The sequence below is a fragment of the Carassius gibelio genome, chromosome A7, assembly GCF_023724105.1.
Source record: "Carassius gibelio isolate Cgi1373 ecotype wild population from Czech Republic chromosome A7, carGib1.2-hapl.c, whole genome shotgun sequence".
Lineage (NCBI taxonomy): Eukaryota > Metazoa > Chordata > Actinopteri > Cypriniformes > Cyprinidae > Carassius > Carassius gibelio.
Window position 1 is genome coordinate 29,781,072 of NC_068377.1, and position 20,492 is coordinate 29,801,563.

The 20,492-nt window shown below is 37.9% G+C and overlaps 2 protein-coding genes across 3 annotated transcripts; one reads left to right on the forward strand and one right to left on the reverse strand.

Annotated features, from left to right (window-relative positions):
• The first annotated feature begins 1,590 nt into the window (after nucleotides 1-1,590).
• On the forward strand, nucleotides 1,591-18,503 carry LOC128017130 (large neutral amino acids transporter small subunit 2-like). Of its 2 annotated transcripts, none has more exons than XM_052602356.1 (12): nucleotides 1,591-1,749; nucleotides 2,214-2,429; nucleotides 6,264-6,468; nucleotides 6,833-6,984; nucleotides 10,636-10,761; nucleotides 13,442-13,595; nucleotides 13,831-13,954; nucleotides 14,289-14,392; nucleotides 15,339-15,435; nucleotides 15,541-15,690; nucleotides 15,851-16,028; nucleotides 16,114-18,503. In XM_052602356.1, the coding sequence occupies exons 2-12, from the start codon at nucleotides 2,285-2,287 to the stop codon at nucleotides 16,266-16,268; spliced, it is 1,590 nt and encodes a 529-aa protein (XP_052458316.1). In that variant the 5' UTR covers nucleotides 1,591-1,749; nucleotides 2,214-2,284; the 3' UTR covers nucleotides 16,269-18,503. The 2 variants fall into 2 exon arrangements, with proteins under 2 accessions (XP_052458316.1, XP_052458317.1); XM_052602357.1 differs by having other exon boundaries at nucleotides 1,597-1,749; nucleotides 2,217-2,429.
• A 644-nt stretch (nucleotides 18,504-19,147) lies between these two features.
• On the reverse strand, nucleotides 19,148-20,339 carry LOC128017132 (NEDD8). Its single transcript, XM_052602359.1, has 4 exons — nucleotides 20,086-20,339; nucleotides 19,808-19,855; nucleotides 19,597-19,679; nucleotides 19,148-19,514 (listed from the first exon to the last, which is right to left on the reverse strand). Exons 1-4 carry the CDS (start codon nucleotides 20,101-20,103, stop codon nucleotides 19,394-19,396), a joined length of 270 nt encoding a protein of 89 aa, XP_052458319.1. The 5' UTR covers nucleotides 20,104-20,339; the 3' UTR covers nucleotides 19,148-19,393.
• Nucleotides 20,340-20,492: the final 153 nt, after the last annotated feature.

Below are 20,492 nucleotides of genomic sequence, written 5' to 3' on the forward strand. Positions count from 1 at the left end.
TTGCAAAAATATTACATTTATCTCAACTGCTCTCCTACTCTCCTTTTTATGTCTATATTATCTCTTGATTGGTTCAAGAGATCATGAGAATTAAGTAAATTTATGACCACTGAAACACTCTGTATCTCTTCCAAAGGAATGCACTTTGCCCAACTAAGACAATTACTATGCTGGTCTAAAAGTGTGTGTGTGTGTGTGTCTGCATGCTTGTGTGTGTTTTAATTGATGCTGTTAAAATTGGAGGGTCTGAAAGCTGAAAAATGCTGCCTTTATAGGCAACCAGACACATCCAGTCTATAAAAGTGTCTGGTCGGATTTTGAAGCCAGCATAGATTTGGTGTTTGTGAAACCCCACAAATAAGGTATTGTTTGATCTTATGACTCGCAGTGTAGTCACAAAATATATGCTTACTCTAAAGTACAATTGAATTTGTTCTAGATCATTAGGCATGACATATGCCTTGGAGGCCTGTCTAAAACTGGATACAGGTCCACTGTAAAAAATATATCCACCCACCTCAACCTAAAAAAAGTTCAGTTGCTGTCAGTGTTGCCAATAACAAGGGTTTCTGAATTGTGCATATATGACAGCAATCTAATTGGCTGTCAGACATATATTAATTTATATATATATATAGTGTAAAATGGGGGAAGATGCCCCCCCTTTAAGAACCACGTGGATTTACTTTTGAATACTTTTAAATTATAACATTTTGATATAAGTCTAGCACGTTCAGGATGATGATGATGCCATATTTTAAATAAACAAAAATACAAATAATAACACTAGTAACAACCTTCTGTGCCAGTTCTGGGATAAAGTCAATCTTAGTCTACCTCAAGGGTCTAAATGTTTTAATTTATTTTATTTTTTTAGGCACAAATAGGCACAAAAACGTTGATATTTAGCCTAACATAATTTCATAGATCACTTTTGCTGTGTATATATATCTCTGTTGTGTGTGTGTGTGTGTGTGTGTGTGTGTGTGTGTGTGTGTGTGTGTGTGTGTGTGTGTGTGTGTGCAGGGGCGCTGGACTGGGGGTAAAACCAGTACTGATTACCAGGCCCCAAAGGAAGAGAGGGCCCTTGAAAAGTCTGGAAAATATATTTTCAAGGGGAGGGGGGCCCATTAGGACTGCCTATGCATAGGGCCAGGGATCTTGTGCAGCGCCCCTGTGTGTGTGTGTGTGGGGGGGGGGGGGGGGGGTGTAGACTTGTTTCAGATGAACTGCAACAGAAAGCGCTCAAGCCGATAATGGTTACTTCCTCAAGCAAACGTAACTTGCTCTGTTTGGTGGCAGGTGAACATACTGGTTCTTACTAATTTTTGTAATAACTAAAACGTTTACATAACTAGAAGAGCATTTGTAAAGTATTTTAAAGGGCCTCACTCTTCCTTGCGACAGTGTTATTATGTAATATTTGTACCAACACGTTTATAAAAAAAACGATAGAACAATCTAATTGGGTTCAGGTACGTCATGTTCCGTACTGTGCTGTTCAACGACTTAAAAAAAAACGTTTAAAAAAACAACAAAAAGCATGAAGCGGTGACGTGGGAGAAGGGGAGGAGACGGGTAAGGAGGGGGCTAAGATTAGGAGTGATAGTACACTGTGGAGGCGCTTGGACCACTCACTGGAGACAGCGCATGCACTGAACTAGCCAAAGGCTTTTAGTCAGAGTCCTTGCCAAAAAGATGCACACCTTGCCTTAAGAACGAGGAAACATCCGATATTTAATAGCCTAGGTAAGTTACAGGAAGAAGGAGAAATTTGTGAATAGGTTTTCGGCCTTTCTAAATCGGCGTTTTGGTTTAACTTAAACGGCAGATTAAAACCTGGATAACCTTAACAGACTGCAACAAACTGACACATAAAAATTGCGAATGGAGTATTAGCGTAGTTTTTGTTACGCTCGAAATGGATTTTTAACGCACGGAAAGGGAACATTCAATGACACTGACAGACAGTCCCTTATTTTAATCATATTTTATAGCCTTTCACGGCAGTCGCCCATCTTACTCTGCCACTAACGTAGCTACACACGATATATACAGAGACATGCTTCAGAGAGCCTCACGTTGATAAGAGAGGAAAGATAAAGTGCACATAGTGGCATATTTTGTTCGAGATAGTATTCGGGTTGTTTATGTACTATAACAGTTACATTACAGTCGCTATCTGAGATCTGACTGCAACAATTGTTGGGTAGCAGCGGCACAGGTCAAGCGCGGCTCTTGCATCAGCGCTCAATATCGAGGACTGGACGTCTCAATTACCGACATGACGGATGGACCGAGACAAAGAGGCAGCGCGGCCACGAGCACCAGCGAGGAGGGAGCCGCAGACACCGGGAAAGCCTCTGGAGAGTCATCAGTGGGGCTGAAGAAGGAGATTGGTCTCGTCAGTGCTTGTGGCATTATTGTCGGTGAGTGTTCCGTTTGTTCCTTTAAATATATTTTTCAAAGTGGTTTTTAAACGGATGTATGGTCAACCATGCTCTTGATTGGATAAGGCTGAATAGAACTGAAATCTTGCACTCTGCTTCTCTCTCACATACATACTAATAATAAGATCTATGAAATAGAAAATAGGTCATTTACGCTGGTAAAATCAAAAACGAATGAATAGTAGGCCTAGCCTGGAGTAGCATAGCTTATGATAAGTTTTTTTTAATGGCAGCTTATTTAATATCATCTCATAAAGAATGTCAAATTTAATATTTTAAATATTAATCTTAGTTTGTACACAATAATGTTGTTGTTATTTTAAAATATTCATGGCCATTATGTTTAGCTGCTGCAGACTAATTCTTTTTTATTCATCATTGTGATGATCAGTAAAATAATCAGTATTGGTCAAACAAAAACTAGCTATAGATCACTATCTTTTGTAGTTAAATATTTTACAAGATGCAATGATAAAAAATAACATGTTACAAATGCATTTAAAAGAAGAATATAATTTACCTAAAATATAAAGTGTGCACTATGCATTAACAAGGTTGTCAGCAGATTTGGGGACTGACAATTGGCAGAATCTTTACTACTGTCACTAATAAAGACTTCTGCAAGATATGCATGTGCTTCTTAAGCTTTTTCTTTTCGGAATAGAACATTGTGGTTTAAAAAACATAAACGGAACAAGACTTTTAAATAAAATGCATCTGCCATGACTATGCCAATTTGGTGTTCTTTACTTTCTCTTGTCAGCGGTAAAGAAATCAGGTCAGTGGTAGAGAAAGTGTGACGTGAGGTGGAAGCGAAGACAGGAAATGTGACTGAATTTTTGTTAAATTGTCATGTTGGTTATTGCTGAGTTTGTTGCAGAGCAATCCACATGTATTGCTTTAGGCAGCATTAAGCTATACAAATATATTTGATGTAATGATAAAAGTAAAACCCACCCGAGATAATCCCAACCCACATTTTATTTGCAGCTATATGATAATCCTCTTCAGCAATCTCGATCAGGTCAGGTCACACATTAACATGCTCTGTCGCCCCACGTGAACATCATTATCAGGTGATTGTCATTTCGGATCACTCAAAGCTTTCATCAAGCCTTTGTTGTCTGTGTGCTTCATTAAATTTATCAGAATACTTTATAACTGCTGCCATTTTTATCCTTATCAACCCCTTCAATGTGATACTGAACCCTCATTTACCTGGCAAAGAATCACGGACACGGATTTGACTTGCTCAGCCCCATTTTTTATGTCAATTTTGCTGGAGTAGTACATTTGGAAACAAGTTTTAGAAGAGGAAAGGTTGACAGATCTTCTGTAGGTGAATGAAAGAGAGAGAGATTGTGAAATGATTCAGATTAAAATGCAAGCTTGCCTCAAATGTTATACAAAGAAACTATGTTGGATGTATTGGAGAACATCATACATCAAGCTGGTGACAAGCTTTCAAAGTTTTATGTGTGTCAAACTAGATGTAAGCAGTCAGCAACTCAATTCCATTATTTTTAATTTCTCAAGTTCTTGATCAGGTACAGTCACAAATTAAAGGTTGGTATGCTGATTAAAATTAAATGAAAGAAAAGAAAAGAAAAGCAATAGGACAGTTGAGAGGGATTCATCTCAGCTAGCATGTTTACAAGAGTAGGCCTAATAAATAGGCCCAAAGTACCAGTACTGTACATCACTGTACAATAAACGAGCAATGTCTCTGCACATTGATTGACATATAAATATGATAAGCTGATAGCAAAGAGTGAACTCACTTTAAGGTAAGTCAGTTCACTGCGGACGGTTTGGCACCACACTGTGCAGCTATATGTTGGCCAGGGGTGGCCAGTTTTGTTTTTGGAGAGTCACAGTCCTGCAGAGTTAAGCTCCAACCTTATCAAACACTCCTCAAGGTCTGAGGGCTACTACAAGCTTTATGAAGGTTAGAGCAAAACTCTGCAGGACTGTGGCTCTCCAGGACCGACTTTGACCACCCTTGCCTGATATAGGCAATCAATGACCTAAATCCTGAATAAATCTTGTTAGCGAAATTTTTCATAGTCTGTTGTCAGTAAATAGAGTAGTGATATATGAAGCACAGCTAACAAAAAGTCACTAACCAGATCAATGCCACTATCTCAACTCAAATCAATACAAAACAGTATTTTTAAATCTGGTAAAGCTAATTTGCATGCATGTTGTACAGTAAAAAGCCAGATGTTGCCATTATATAAAAGGGCTTTGATCTAAAAGGCGTGACTTCAGTGTAGAGTTTGACAAGACTTAGCACGGTATTATTAGATCAGTGTGAGAAGACTGAAAACTAGAATTTTAAATCAAGGATTGCTGCTGTTTGGCCTGCGATGTTGTGTTGTGGACACTCGCTAGGGAAGCAAAAGGATGCAATATGAACAGGAAATCCATCTGCATTTTTTCCCACTTGAGTCAGCAAGAGTTCTCAGTCTACAAGTGTGCACATTGATCTGTCAGCCCCTTTAACGGTAAAACAGCTTAAAACAGGTTGATGTCCACATTTCACAGCTATTTTCCATATAGTCAAACAATACTCCAGCTGGCTGATCATGAAACTAGAATCAATCCCTACAAGCTTTGGCAATAGTAAAAGATATCTCTGATTGTTAAGTTGTGTAACTTGTACTTTGAGGTCATGGGATATGCTGAAATTTGTGTCAGAGCTTTTTCATACCAGAGCTTAAAAGAGAGAACTGAAGAGGGAGAAGAACAAAAGACAGACGCTGAATGATCACGTCTAGTCATGAAGGTTTATGGATATTCTTTTAGATCAGATTATTCTGCATATGAATCGTGATGGCATGACTGCAGAGAAGAAGTCATCTGATTACTTATTTACACTGTGTGTAGCATACTACTTTATCATATTTATGACAATCCCACAGGAAAATTAGGGCACATAGGTAATAGGGCAGAAACTCTCCAGTTCATACATATCTGAATTTCCATATTTATATGTGCGACTTAAGTATCTAAATATTTTCTTGGGCCAATATATTTATCACAGACAGCCATAGATCACATAGTAAGTGCACACACTGTTATATAGCTAGACAAATACACAAGCCCCCATATATTTGCTGTGTGTACTCACTCCATTAGTCACACTGAATACGAACTCAGCAAATTACAATCTGCTGTCTGTGAATTGTTCTCACCACCTGCTTTCTCTCTCTCTGTTCTCCATCCTCTTTCCTTCTCTCTTTTTTTCAGCCTCACTGGCAATTTCATTTCCTATTGATTTATACACTGTTCTGCTTTTCTTCAATATATCGCCATTTTCTCTTTGTCATTGTTAGGTCTCACTTTTCTCTACATTTCCTGAAGTGTGTCACACTGTCATCTTATCATGCCTTCCTATTCAATTTAGGGTGCACACATGTAGGAAAGTAATTTAGGGCATGCATAGAATTAGGGAAGCAGCATAATGGTCAATTAGATTAAGTAGTATAGATTTATAATATGGATCAAAACACAAAAATAAGTATCAACTTTTCAAAATATGTATCCCCAATGCATTCTTACAAATCTAAAATCTTCTTAAATCCTTATTTCAAATAAAGGCTGTTCCATTCAAATGGCTTTTAAATTGGAGAACTTTATTAGATCCATCCAGACATCCATTTTTAGAGGTAATGGTGAGGATTGAAAGATTATATGGTGACATAGCAGCTCCACCTTTTTCACACTTGAATCCACTTCTCTCATTTTGTCCTGCTGTCCTACATTAACTCCAATTTCCAATACCAAAGCTCTCGTTTTTCTCTTTTACAGGAAATATTATTGGCTCTGGAATCTTTGTCAGTCCAAAGGGAGTGTTGGAAAATGCCAGTTCAGTGGGCCTGGCCCTCATTGTATGGATCATCACAGGCATTATAACAGCGATCGGAGCTCTCTGCTACGCTGAGCTGGGTGTTACTATCCCCAAATCTGGAGGGGACTACTCTTACGTCAAGGACATCTTCGGAGGGCTGGCAGGGTAAGTAGGTGACATACTATTAGTAATGCAAACCTAAGTGTAAAGGCAATTTTAACATGATCATACAGTATCTAAGTGTTCATTTATGTCAGATATTCAACAAACTTACAAACTGCCAAAAAAAAAAAAAAAAATTATAGTGTACAGCCATTAGCTGGTCACTCAGTCGTGACTTGATTTCACTCATCACCAACAAATGATGGCGATAAAGAGAGTCTATCCTAAGAATAAAGACATTGCTATGTGCAAACAACACAATGCCAGTAGATGAAAATAATCATAACTATTATGTGTTTTTGGAGATGAAAGATAGTTTCAATTTTTGAGGGACATTATAACATCTGTATGTGTTTTTATGCTACAGGTTTTTGCGGTTGTGGATTGCTGTGTTGGTGATCTACCCCACTAACCAGGCGGTTATTGCCCTCACCTTCTCCAACTACGTCCTGCAGCCTCTGTTCCCCACCTGCTTCCCCCCCGAGAATGGTCTGCGTCTGCTCGCTGCCATCTGCTTGTGTGAGTACCAGAAGGAAAAACATTGTCCTAGTATTTTGGGATTTTAGGGATTTTGACATGCATATTGAGATGGCTATTGATATTGCTGTTTTCATGTTACGGCCAATATTATAATTATATTCTAGTAATAAAAAATAAATAATTCTACATTAATTAATCATTTACGAATTGCAACAAGTGAATTTTAGAAAATAAAATTTAATGGAGAATGTGGCTTGGACTTGAAAATATATTAAGGTTATTTAAATATTTTGAAAACTCATAAGATGAAAAACTTTGCATAAATCCTGTATATTTTGAAAACGTTGTTTTATGTTGTTTACCTCACAGATTCAACAACAACTTACACAATCACAATTTCCACATCTGCTTGTGATTCACTTGCTTACACTTGTATATTTTAGACATCTTTCTCTGATAGCGCATGCACACAAGGTTGCCAGGTTGCCACAAAGCCTCTTGTGTTTGACCATAAGGTCAAATCACGCTCAAGCGAAAAAACATTTTAAGCCAGGGCTAGAGAAACAGTTTTTTGGGACTGACAGAAAGAGAGAGATGGATGGATTAATGTGTGACTGAAGAAAGCTGAGGGGTCTTATTCTGGGAGAGTGGACAGAAAGGTTGTGGGAAAAAGTGTGGGGAATAGAGAGAGATGAGAGTGAGAGAGATAAGGGTGTGTGAAGATGAATGGAATGATGTTTTTCAAAGCATCAAGAAGCCTTGAAGCATGCGCCTTCTGCAAATTTCACATTGGAGCTACAAATACTGCATGCTGTATGTAGACAGACAAACAACAGAGACCCTAGGAAAAAGAATGAGGTCGAGAGGAGATATAAGGTGAGATTTCACCTTGTCTTTAAAAGAAGTGTGTTAAGTTTCTAGCCTTAACAGCTGTTTAGTTGGTTTAGTTATTAAATAGATTTAAAAACTGTTCATAACTTTTGTTCGTGTATGAATCTGAGTCAGAATGATCTATTTCACTTTTGGCTTGTAAACCAGTACAAGCTGTTTGTCCAGTTTGTAGGGTAACAGAGCTGATCCAGCATTCATTGTGTGCTTTTAAGGCTCTAAATGAAGAGGGACCATATTACAATCAAATTGTTCTGATTGGATGAAGTTAAAAGTTTTTTTTAAGTAACCAGATGTTCTCAAGCAGCTCTAAAGCATTTTTCTTCTTATTTAGTTTTGCCTTTGGTTTGTTTAGAGAATGGCAGGAAGTGAGTGAAAGGGCAAACGTGGACACTATGGCACAGTACCCTAGTGATTTATACCTCTTTACTTCCTTTATGCATTTTAATTCTAGAACCAATACAGCAATTCTTAGAAAACTATGTCTGTAAGTGTGCGCATGGCTGTCTTTCAAACGCTGCCAAATAGGCAGCATCTTAAGGGAACATAGGCACACTCCTGACATAAAAACTATTTTAAAAAGTAGCCTACTACATTTTAAGCTACCATTTAAGACACCATCTTTTGGCCAAAAACCAGCAGCATTGCATTTATATTTTTTCAGAGAAGCCAATCCAAAAATGCAATTGTTGTGTCCCAAATGGCTTACTATGCTACTCATTTTGCTACGTAAGGAAAGCTGTGAAAATTTGGTGTATAAAGTGCCCAACATTTCATACTTCGTTTTTTGTTAATTAAATGCATCAGTAAGGTATTTTGTATCATCAAGACACTTTTTCCTTTTGGAATTTTTAGCATAAACACTGTTTATACAAAATGCCATAAAATAGTGCATTAGTACAGTAGATATAAGATGTTGGTGTTATATCTTTCACTTTGATGTTAAAAGTTGCACTGAGTACATACAGCTGGATAAAACAAAAACTGTGTTTGACTGCATTTCAGACTGTAAAGCAACAAAATGTGATTATTTTAATGGGAGTGATTATTTTCTATACCCACTGTAATTGCAAATTGGGACACAACTATTCTGACATACTCAGTGAAAAAAAAATCAATCTAATAAGTGATGAGAGAAATGTTGATTATTAAAGGGGTCACGAACTGAGAAATCTAAATTTCCTTGATCCTTTGACATATAAGAGATCACTGTACTATAAAACATCCTCGATAAACGATAAAGATGGGTCAGAATAAAACAAGAAGCTGTTCAGTGCCAAGTTGTGGAAAACACAGTCTTTGCATTGCCTTCCTTCTGATCTCAACATTTGAGATCATGAGTTAATTTATACTATGTACTGCAGATTTCACTACCTTCATTTTGTAAGGAAACACTCTATAACTATCTTCATCCTGTCTCTGCTTATTTTTCTTTTACAAAAAGAGTTTCACAAACACCACCTTCTAAGACGTCCATTTCCCAGAATGCACTGCCCTTATCTCAAGACACGAGTTAAAGGCACGTCATTGCTCTGTACAGCAAGGCAGTGTTTATTTTACACAGAGATAAGACATAAGGATTACACCTCCTCACCCAAAGTTTTGTAGTGTTTGGTTTGACTGTGTTCCCTTCACATTGCATTAGGCAGGGTGTCGCTTTGCACTGTCAAACTGTTTGTGCCCGATTAGCCACAAACAATAATTATTAAGGAGTTTGTGTAACAAAATACACCCCTCCTTATTGCAGTTGACTGGCATTGTAATGTCTGCTTCTGTCGTGACTAGATGCTTTCACAGGTGTAAGCTGTTTGACACTGAATGAGAGCCAAGAATTCTAACTATGTTTGGCCACTGTACACAAACAATCTCAGTTCATGCCCAGGTCACACTAGTTTTGTACCTAATTGCTCCATTAATAGATTAATATAATATACAAAGCAGTATCAGCCTGATTAACTACCTGTTGCAGTGGGTGATTCAAATTATTTATTGTCTACAAGTACACGAATAGCATGTGAAAGAAAAAGGACAAAGCTGAACTCTGATGTGCAAATCATGAAGAAGCATTTTTGCTTGTCTTGCAAGTTCTCAAAAGTGCAAGACTCAAAGTTTACTTGCACACTCAGGTTTCTTGCATCCCTCTGTTTTTTATAACCAAATATGTCTGTCACATTTTATCAGAAGACTGTGCATGTGACCATGTCATTTAGCACGTTAACTTTATCACTAAAAGTTTAAATAAGTAAAATTGTATATGAATCTATAAGGGGGAAAAAAAGTATAATAATTTTAGATGCTCTAACTGGCTACTTTTTTGTCCTGATTTTGAATCACCTTTTAATAAGAAAAATAAATAAAAAAAAGTACAAATATTAAATTTTATCTCTTTGTAATCATGATGTTAAAAATCACTGCTTAATACTTTCCAGTAGAATGATGTTAGCAATGCCTTAATTGTAGATTTGAAAAATGAATAAACATACCGAGTTGCTTCAAATAAAAACATCTGCCAAATCAATAAATGTAGTCAAAAAATTTCCTATCATAATTATTGTGCACTGACTTTAACCTTATGTCACCCCGTCTATCGTTGTCAGATGTTGCAGTGCATTCCAATGTTTATATATAATAAAAATGTCTATTTAGTGTCTGATTAATTCCTCATAGCTGAAAGCATTATTTTATAATCCTTTGGCATTCTAGACTGCTCAAACTGCATGGCGCCATTAATCTCACCAAAGGCTCATAATGTGTGTGTGTGTGTGTGTAACCAGCCTTGTAACCTCAATGTCTTTGTTTCAGTGCTGCTGACTTGGGTGAACTGCTCTAGTGTGCGCTGGGCAACACGAGTGCAGGATGTCTTCACTGCAGGGAAACTTCTGGCCCTCATTCTTATCATCATCATGGGCATCGTACAAATCTGCAAGGGTAGGCACCATATGTCTATGTATGTATGTGTGTGTGAGCTTGTAATATATTTCTGGCTATTGAAGAAGGCCTGTGCTAAATAACAGAGAGTGTGCATTTGTAGAAGTGTGTATACGTGACTCCTTGTTCTCTAGGGCATGTTGCTTCATCTCTAGCAGCTCTGTAAAATCTCCAGAAAAACTAAAAGCACAGCACTTCATTGTCTCAGCAGAACTCACTGGGTTGAAACCTCTAATAAAGAATAACACTGATAATGCAGCTTTCACAGCTGGTGTGTCAGAAAGGATTCAATAATGATCACACTGCTGACAGCCTGTTAGCTCAGACGCTGACCTGATAAAATTAGAGAGACAGATGTGATTCCACGCAGAATCTCTAAAAAAAAGTGGATTTGGGTTAGTTGTCACTGGCTACTATTTAATGTGGGGTCTTCAGGGTCACATATGCTCTCAGAGAGAGTTCAGACATGTTCAGTACATGTGACCCAAAAACCTGACCCTAGAAATGTGGTATTAACACTAGAAGCGCCAGAATTCCAAAACTACTAGAACAGCCGTGAGCGGTCATTTTGACCGCTATATTATAAACGCTATAATCTCTAAATAAATTGCCCAAATGAGAGATTAATGTATTAACTGTGTTAGGATATCTTTTAAAAAAACAAATAACACCAACATTTACATTTTTTATTTAGTTAAAAATGATAATTATAAATTTAGAAATATTCGCATCATTTCATAGTAAAATGTAATTATTGCATATTCAGTATTTCTCTGTATTTATTTTACATAACTCAGAACAACAAAATAACATTTAAAATGATCTATTTGATTATGAAAAAAAATGTTACAACATTTATGATACATTATAACACAGAACATAAGCTGGAAACAAGCAGCTCTAAAGTTAAAAAGAGTCACGAACGAAGTTTGGAACCATAAAACAATTATGCTACAAATTCTATATTAAATAAATCTATATCGTGCTCGGCTATTTAAGATTCACAGTCAACACAAGTTACTTCTGTTCTTCTCGCACAATTTCCACACACGGGTTTGTGTCATTTTCAGCAGGTGTCGTGCGTTTTATTTTGTTTGCAGATTCTCCGCACCTGGCACTGTCTCCGTTTTGGTGTCAGTTGCGGGGGTTGATTTTTTTGGTTGGGACCTTGTGTCAACTGCGATGCTGCCCTTTTTCCCTCCATGAACTCCGCTCTCAGCTCCTCTGCCAGTCGCAGCAGGAACTTCCTCCGGGCAATTTTGCTGCTGGTGCACTCCTTGAAGAGGATGTGGGCATTGATTCCAGCAAGGTCGAGGATGTTGTACAATACAGCCACTGGCCATCTACGCGTACCGCCTTTCACAGAGTATGCCCGTGCCATCTGATCTAGGACATCCACCCCATACTTGGTGTTGTTGTAATAGGTCACAGACTCCGGCTTTGCTTTCGGCCCATCGGTGATGCCCACGCTTGTGTGCACGGAGCTCAAAATGCACACATTCTTCCTCGGCTTTCCCTGGTATATCGTGAGCGTCGCATCCGCACATTTTAGCACTTTTGTGTTATACAACTCCGCTTGCTCTTTTGCGGAGGGGGGCAACTCGCGCTTACTTTTTCCCATCTGGTTCCCTAATCTCCGAGGAAGGTAACCGCCTCTTTTTCCTTTTTACGGACTCTGACTCACTCTCTGATGAGGATGAACTGTTGTCTTGCACCCAGGAAAGGTCGCTGTCACTTTCCACCTCAGACAGCGCCCCTGCATCAGAGTCATCACTGTCCAGATTGTGAAGCATTTCCAAGGCCATGGCAAAAGTCATATTTCTCTTCATTCTATTATTTGTATTAGACATTTTCTAAACGCTCCCTATAAACTCTTTATAAATTTATTTTTTAAAAGGCAATAATAATTTGTAGTCCAAGAATTTGTATTTATAATCAAATGAGCATATGCTAAATGTACTGGAGAAGCTGATAGAGACAATAAAACGCGGGAAAGAACAATAGAATCGTGCGAGATTTAGAGCGGTCAATATGACCGTTATGGCTTTAATAGGTAGAAATGCTCATATTTTTTTTGCCTTTTATGTAATTTATATAAAATCTATTGTAAGTAAAAATAGAAACACTTTTAGGAAAAGTCACAAACCAGCAAGATTGTATTTTTTTATTCAACAAAGTTATTGTACATATACATTTCAAAACGGTCATTTAGACCGTCATGGCAGTTCTAGTGTTAATAATATGGCCGAAGGAACAAAAAAGTAGGCTCAAAAAAATCTAGCCCAAACCAGTTAAAAGTTGTAGTTGTATGTTGTAACATGGTAGCTTGTTTCTACTGGGTCAAGCTGCTTTTGGGTGGATTATTAGCTGTCAAAGATGGTAGACCGTATTGATCAAAGGCCCCTTGCTGGAAAAAATAACATCATGATACCAGCTTGATCTTGCTGATTTTTTTCTTGATTTGCATAAACTTAGTAACTATGTTACTACAATCATGATGACATGTTGGTCCTTGATAAGGGAACTTGACCTTCATTTGCTGTTTTTGTTATTACTTTAAGCTGTTTCGGGTGAAAGCTTTTTCTAAAGATTAACTAACTAGCAAATGAACAAAAGGCATTTTATAAGGAATTTCCCTTTTAATATTTGTTAACTGTTGTTCCCTTTCTTCTTTCTCCAGGCGAGTATTACTGGTTGGAGCCTGCCAATGCTTTCGAGCCTTTTCAAGACTATGATGTCGGTCTGATCGCATTAGCATTTCTACAGGGGTCCTTCGCCTATGGCGGCTGGAATTTCCTCAATTATGTTACAGAGGAACTCGTCGACCCATACGTGTAAGCCAATTCTCATCTCAATATTTACTTAGTGTTAACAAGATACAAATTTGTAATATCCATCAGAGAACCACATATTTAATCAGTTGTTAGAATGGTCTGCAGTATTTTAAAATGCACAAGTAGAAAGAGCCAAATGCTCTGCATCACTGCTCAATGCTCTGAAGTGGCAGCTGGAATCTTATGCATCATACTTCCTCTAACTGAACTCTTGATTTTTATTTTCCAAAAACAGGAACCTCCCCCGTGCTATCTTCATCTCCATTCCCCTCGTGACCTTTGTGTATGTTTTTGCTAACATTGCTTACGTCACTGCCATGAGCCCTCAGGAGCTGCTGGCTTCAAATGCTGTAGCTGTGGTGAGTGACCAATGTCCATTCTTAGCACTCAGACATTACCAGACTGCAAACTTAACATTGTTTTGCTTCATGCAGGAGATTCTTTGACATATCTACCCAAGTATCAATATTTAAAGTTCTATGATTGATACTTGGAATAAGCTCTTGATGCCTGCCAATATACCATTCAGACAGATATATCAGACTCCAGAATCTACTGCATTCTATTCTAATGACTTTCTGAATGAAACCGCACAGATATATGAACATGATAATGCATGTATTCAACCAACGTCCTCTTTTCCTCTGCTTGTCTCTCTTTTCTCTCCTTCACCACTCTGTTGCTCTCTCCCAGACATTTGGTGAGAAGCTGTTGGGAGTGATGTCATGGATCATGCCCATCTCTGTGGCCTTGTCCACATTTGGGGGGGTCAACGGCTCCCTCTTCACCTCCTCTCGGTCAGTCCCTCCATCCATTCATGCATTCATCCATCCATCCATGCATCATTCATAGACAAGACACAACTATCTGTTGGTGTATCTGTCTGTCTGTCTGTCAGTCAGTCAATCAGTAAGTCTGTCTATCCGTCTGTCTGTCTGTCTGTCTGTCAGTCTGTCAGTCTGCCTGCATGTCTGTCTGTCTGTCTGTCTGTCAGTCTGTCTGTCAGTCTGCCTGCATGTCTGTCTGTCTGTCAGTCTGCCTGTCTGTCTGTCTGTCTGTCTGTCTGTCAGTCTGCCTGTCTGTCTGTCTGTCTGTCTGTCTGTCTGTCTGTCTGTCTATCCGTCTGTCTGTCTTCCTGCCTGTCTATCTGTCTGTCAGTCTGCCTGTCTATCTGTCTGTCAGTCTGCCTGTCTATCCGTCTGTCTGTCTGTCTGTCTGTCTGTCTGTCTTCCTGCCTGTCTGTCTGTCTGTCTATCTGTCAGTCAGTCTGTCTGTCTGTCAGTCTGCCTGTCTGTCTGTCTATCTATCTGTCTGTCTGTCTGTCTGTCTATCCGTCTGTCTGTCTTCCTGCCTGTCTGTCTATCTGTTTGTCAGTCTGTCTGTCTGTCTGTCTGTCAGTCAGTCTGTCTGTCTGTCTGCCTGCCTGCCTGTCTGTCTATCTGTCAGTCTGTCTGTCTGTCTGTCTGTCTGTCTGTCTATCTGTCAGTCAGTCTGTCTGTCTGTCTGTCTGTCTGTCTGTCTATCTGTCTGTCAGTCTATCTATCTGTCTGTCAGTCTGCCTGTCTGTCTATGTGTCTGTCTGTCTATCCGTCTGTCTGTCTTCCTGTCTGTCTGTCTATCTGTCAGTCAGTCTATCTGTCAGTCAGTCTGTCTGCCTGTCTGTCTGTCTGTATGTACTCCCTTCTAGTGAATATATTGGCATCCTAAATAACAGTATGTTTGGGTCGTCCTCACATTGTTCAGGTTGTTCTTTGCGGGTGCACGTGAAGGTCACCTGCCTAGCTTACTGGCTATGATTCATGTGAAGCGCTGCACCCCAATTCCAGCCCTACTCTTCACTGTGAGTATTATATATACCCCCCTCTCACTCTTCTTTATACCTCACTCTTACTTTTGTTGAGCTTCAATTGACTTCATGATGGACATCAAACACTCTCTCTTGCAGTGCATCTCAACACTTCTGATGCTATGCACCAGTGACATGTACACACTCATCAACTATGTGGGTTTCATCAACTACCTCTTCTATGGTGTCACGGTTGCGGGGCAGATTGTGCTGCGTGTTAAACAACCAGATATGCACCGGCCAATTAAAGTAAGTGCAGTGAATTACTGAAACCCAAACCAAAAATCGATATCAGTTTTTGCTCAGTGATCTTAATGTGATTGTCCAGTTCCAGGTATTCTGTCTATACTTCCCATATAAGCTGAAAACATATGATAATTTAAGATAATGTTACTTCTGCTACTAACAGATCAGTCTGGTGTGGCCTGTCATCTACCTGCTGTTCTGGGCCTTTCTGCTGATCTTCTCTCTGTACTCGGAGCCCGTGGTGTGTGGCATTGGCTTGGCCATCATGCTTACTGGAGTCCCTGTCTATTACTTGGCCGTGTACTGGGACAACAAACCCCAGTGCTTCAATATATTTGTTGGTAAGTTGAAAACACTGATGTTCGAAGATGTGTTAAGTTTAACGATAACGTCACTATATTACATCTGAATTCTTTGTGTTTTCAGACAAGGTGACATACCTGGGTCAGAAGTTTTGTGTAGTGGTCTACCCGATGGAGGATGAGAAGAAGAACGAGAAGTCTGGAGAAGAGATCGAACTGAAGGAGCAGTCGGTTCCAATGTCAGCAGAAGATGAGCAGACACCGAAATCAGCTGACTGATGAACAGACATGTGGAGACACACTCATTCACTCACATACGGGCAGACAGACTTTTTCAGATAGACACTGGAAATCAAACTCAGATTTTTCACATACCTCTATGTTTTGCTTTTTCATAAGGAGGGGGGTTGCACAGAGTAATGAACAGAGACTAGCTGCTCCACAGTTCATGTGGTTCTGCTTTAGAACATAATGTTCTCCGTTATCTCCAGTTGCCTCCATTATCTAGTTATCTCTAGTTATCTCAATTGGCTGTGCAACAGAATTACAACATTAGGATTACATGAAGCTCTAGAATGTATTACTTATAAACACTGGTTTGGAATGGCCTGCAATTTTTACAATTACATTTCTGAAACACTCTTTTCTATGAAAAACAGAATTAGATTTCTGTTTAGTTTATGCTAAAAATTCCAAAATACATCATGTCTTCAACAGAGATGGCAGGGTTCATTTTATTTATTTATTTATTATTGAGTACATTCTAATGTTATAATTCTTACCCCCTCTTTATCTTTTTATTTCTGTCCCAACAGTCCTAAGAGTATTTTTTCTTTTTTTTTACAAGCCAAAGTTGTATTTTAATTTGACATTTTCTCATTTCAAGTGTATTTCATCACACCAAAACACTCAGAAGCATTTCTTTTATATATTTTGATATGTGATCATCCTATTCTAATCACATTCCTTTGTTATTGTGAAATAGTTTTTTTGTTATTTTCTCTTTTCTCTTTCCTGAGGAAAGCTCTGGGATCTTTATTTTAAATTATAAAAAGTGTTCAAGGAAAACTTATAGATTCCATTGTGAAATTAAGTGTTGCAATGGTATCTTCTTTCTTTGTGGACTTTAAGCAGAGAATATGACTACTGATGCCATCAGCTTTACAGTCACTCATTTACAGATTTACTCGTAACCCACAAGTTCAATTTCATGCAGTTTAATTATTTCACAAGTATGTAGACAAAAAAAAATTAAAATAACAGAGCATTTGGTTATAAATGGAAAAAATAAAACCAATAGTGGTGCAAAGCTAGTGTCTGTGATGTGGCTGAAAGCCTGTGAGAATGCATTAATTTTGGTCCTGTTATTTTTTTATATGAATATTCAAAAACTTGAAATCAATTATGTCAGAAGAGCTCGCTAAATCAGTTTTAAGCACAATATATTATAGTTGTGTAGATGTGAATGTAGGTGCAATACAAGGGACTAGTATCAATCAATCAAGCTAACAAACAGTCCGGATGATTACATTAATATACTGAATAATTGATTAAACACCAAAATGGAGAGCCATAAAGATAATTAATTTTCAAAAAAAAAATACTTACTAAAAAATATATTTGTGTACGTACATAATATATGCTCAGTTTGAGAATAAGATGTTTAAAGTGCTCAGCATGTATGTCACTTGTCCATTCAAGCGTGTAAGGCTTTTTAGTGCAAACAGGGTCTTTTCATTGTGCCTCGGTGTTGATGTCACACCTCTACCCACTTGTGTAGACTATGGAAAAGTGTCAGTTGTTCTTTGTTTTTGTATTATTGCAGATCTGTAATGTGTAGGTGTATAAAAAGCAACATGTGTCAGTGTAATTCATTTGCACAAACATTTTAAGTGAGCTTAGTCCCCCGCATTCCTTAGAGACTATGATATCAAATCTATAATCTTCTCACTTACAAAATAATCACTGCTTTTTGGTTCCTCTGTCTTAGTCAGGCAGCAACGAGACCCGTTATCATCCATTATTCAACTGTGTAAACTTTGTATGTATCGTCAAAGATGCAGAGCATCTTCGGTTGTAGTAATACTACTCCTGAGCTGTGCCTCAGAATCCAGCACTGCCTAATGTGTGCTAAACACAAACACTATGTGTATTTATATGAAAGCTGTGACTCTGATTGTGCTGCAGTATTAGGCTTTCCTATCCAAACACAACATCATACAGGAGATACCAAAACCCATGCAGAATGAATTCTGTCACATATTTGAGTCACTTTAGTAAGAAATGATTGATGTTAATGTTTTGAATGTTCTCACAATTATATAAAAATCCATAAGAGAATGATTTTTGTAGATTATATTAAGAAATGTACAGTCTAAAATGATAAAAACATAAAGTTCAAATAACCACTTACAAATAACTGGGGGTGAACGGTTTGTACCAGAGTCTTCTTGTTTACTATATGTTTTGTATTTGTTTGAACAGACAAATAAATCTATATGCTGAAACTGGGAAGACTTGTTTATTTTTAAGCTGACATAAGAAAAATCTGCTACACTGCCACCTACTGCAAATCAGGAGAATGCAGACTGTGGTCACCTTGTTCAATAGTTCACAGCTGTCACAACTCATTTGGGGTATTTATAAACCATGGGTCGCTTTGGCTCATTTTGAATTAATTTTGTTCTCTAAACTATAAATGAAATAATTGTTTTATGTGATTTTACTACTAAATTGCAAGTCTGCAAAATTTAATAAGGTACCCAAAACATAACTTGTGCTTCGAAACCCAGTTTGTTAATGAACTGGCCGATGTCACAAAAAATAAAAAATAAAGTTTTGTCATTGTGTGAGCCGTTCTGGTCAAAATGCTAAGATGTTTTTTGTCAGAAAATCCTCATTATATATTAACATAATTTTTGTTATTCTTAGATGACACTGACTGTCAATTATGTCTAGCTGAATGCTGCAGGGTATCACATTTGTATGTATACAGTATTTTTTATCAGTGTGGTGCATGAAAAAAAAAACAACAACAAAAAAACCATTACAGATATCATAGACATACATGTAATATGATTTGAATTGAGCCAAAGCAATTGAGGAAATCCTGAAACATCACCCCTTTGAGTGATAAAAGAATAGTCAATGTTACATGCTTAAATGGTTGCATCAGTTTTTATTGACAAACTGATACATCAGTTTTACCTTGATTTTTAACATGTCTTGTAAACTTAACAAAAAGAGCACGAATAACAAATTAGGGTGTTGGGTGGTTGGATTCATTAGCAGGAAAAAAAACTGATGAATATTCCAACAAAGAATCCAGGGGCTACCACACATCAGTCCAGATGGTTCAAATGGTTTCTGACGACATGCGTGAATATATTGGATATCTAAGGTGTTTACATAGATGTGAGGAGGCTGCTGGGATGCTGCTGGACCCGCCCACCTCTCAGTGCAAGAACCAGATGCAGCACAGAGCCCCCCTGGATCTTATAATCAGCTGCCGTTTTCTCATCATTCCTGAGGTGGAGAAGATGGAGGTTTAGTATGAAAATACAGAAATGTACAGGAGCACGATAAATGTGCACGTTATATGCATTACATCTGTTTTCCACTGTAGATGAGTCTCTGTTGCTGGGGTGGGATTCCCTCTTTCTCCTCCACTCTCTCTTTTATTCTCTCCACCTGAATAGGGTGGACGCATCAATACACATCTAATCAAATGCTGTTTGCTGTCAACGGTGTAAAATATAAACGACTGCTGGATCATCTTTTAATATTTGCAGTAAATCATTAAGCATTTTATATTGTACCTTGTCTGTAGGCTCGATGTCGATCTCGATTTCTTTGCCAGTGAGTGTCTTTAAAAAAAACAAGAACGACGATTAATTCATTTAGATCTCCCTCTGAGTGAGTCTTTTATCGTTTATATACTACAGTTCGCTATAATATAATCTATGTACGTCATATTGTAATAAAATGCCGTTTGTCTGATTCGCAGTGCATTCCTATATAAAATGAATACCTCAGACTAGAACCATACTTCATAAGAACTGTGCTGAATGAAAGCTATTCTTCATTAATTTCTTACCTTGACTTTAATCAGCATTGTAGCTTCTTCTGTTCTAGAAATACATACAGGGAAATTTATGTGAATTTTAAGTGATGTTAGAAGTTCAGACACCTCTAGTTAAATTATTTCCACAATTCCCCACCGAAGTTCCTGCGTTACTAAAAAATAATTCCAACCATTCTAGAGTCTGTAGGAAACGTTCCGACGGTCCGTTTGGAAAATAACGGCATTTGATGACAGACGACGATTTAGAATTTCTTACAATTAACTAAATGCTTTATATTTTTTAAAATTTGAATACACATAACTTAATAAACTAACTCTAAGTATCAACATACTTCAGTTTAATTAAAACTGTCAGGGAAAAATAAAATGTGCGACATTTATTGCGACACTACGCTGCGAAGCAGTTGTTGTCTGTAGTT

Coding starts and splice junctions, on each gene's coding strand:
- LOC128017132 (XM_052602359.1), bottom strand. Junction 19,680..19,807: donor ACATCGAGCCTACAGACAAG/GTACAATATAAA, acceptor CACCCTATTCAG/GTGGAGAGAATAAAAGAGAG. Junction 19,515..19,596: donor ATCTACAGTGGAAAACAGAT/GTAATGCATATA, acceptor TCTCCACCTCAG/GAATGATGAGAAAACGGCAG.
- LOC128017130 (XM_052602356.1), top strand. CDS start 2,285: ATGACGGATGGACCGAGACAAAGAGGCAGCGCGGCCACGAGCACCAGC. Junction 15,691..15,850: donor ATATGCACCGGCCAATTAAA/GTAAGTGCAGTG, acceptor TGCTACTAACAG/ATCAGTCTGGTGTGGCCTGT. Junction 16,029..16,113: donor GTGCTTCAATATATTTGTTG/GTAAGTTGAAAA, acceptor TTGTGTTTTCAG/ACAAGGTGACATACCTGGGT.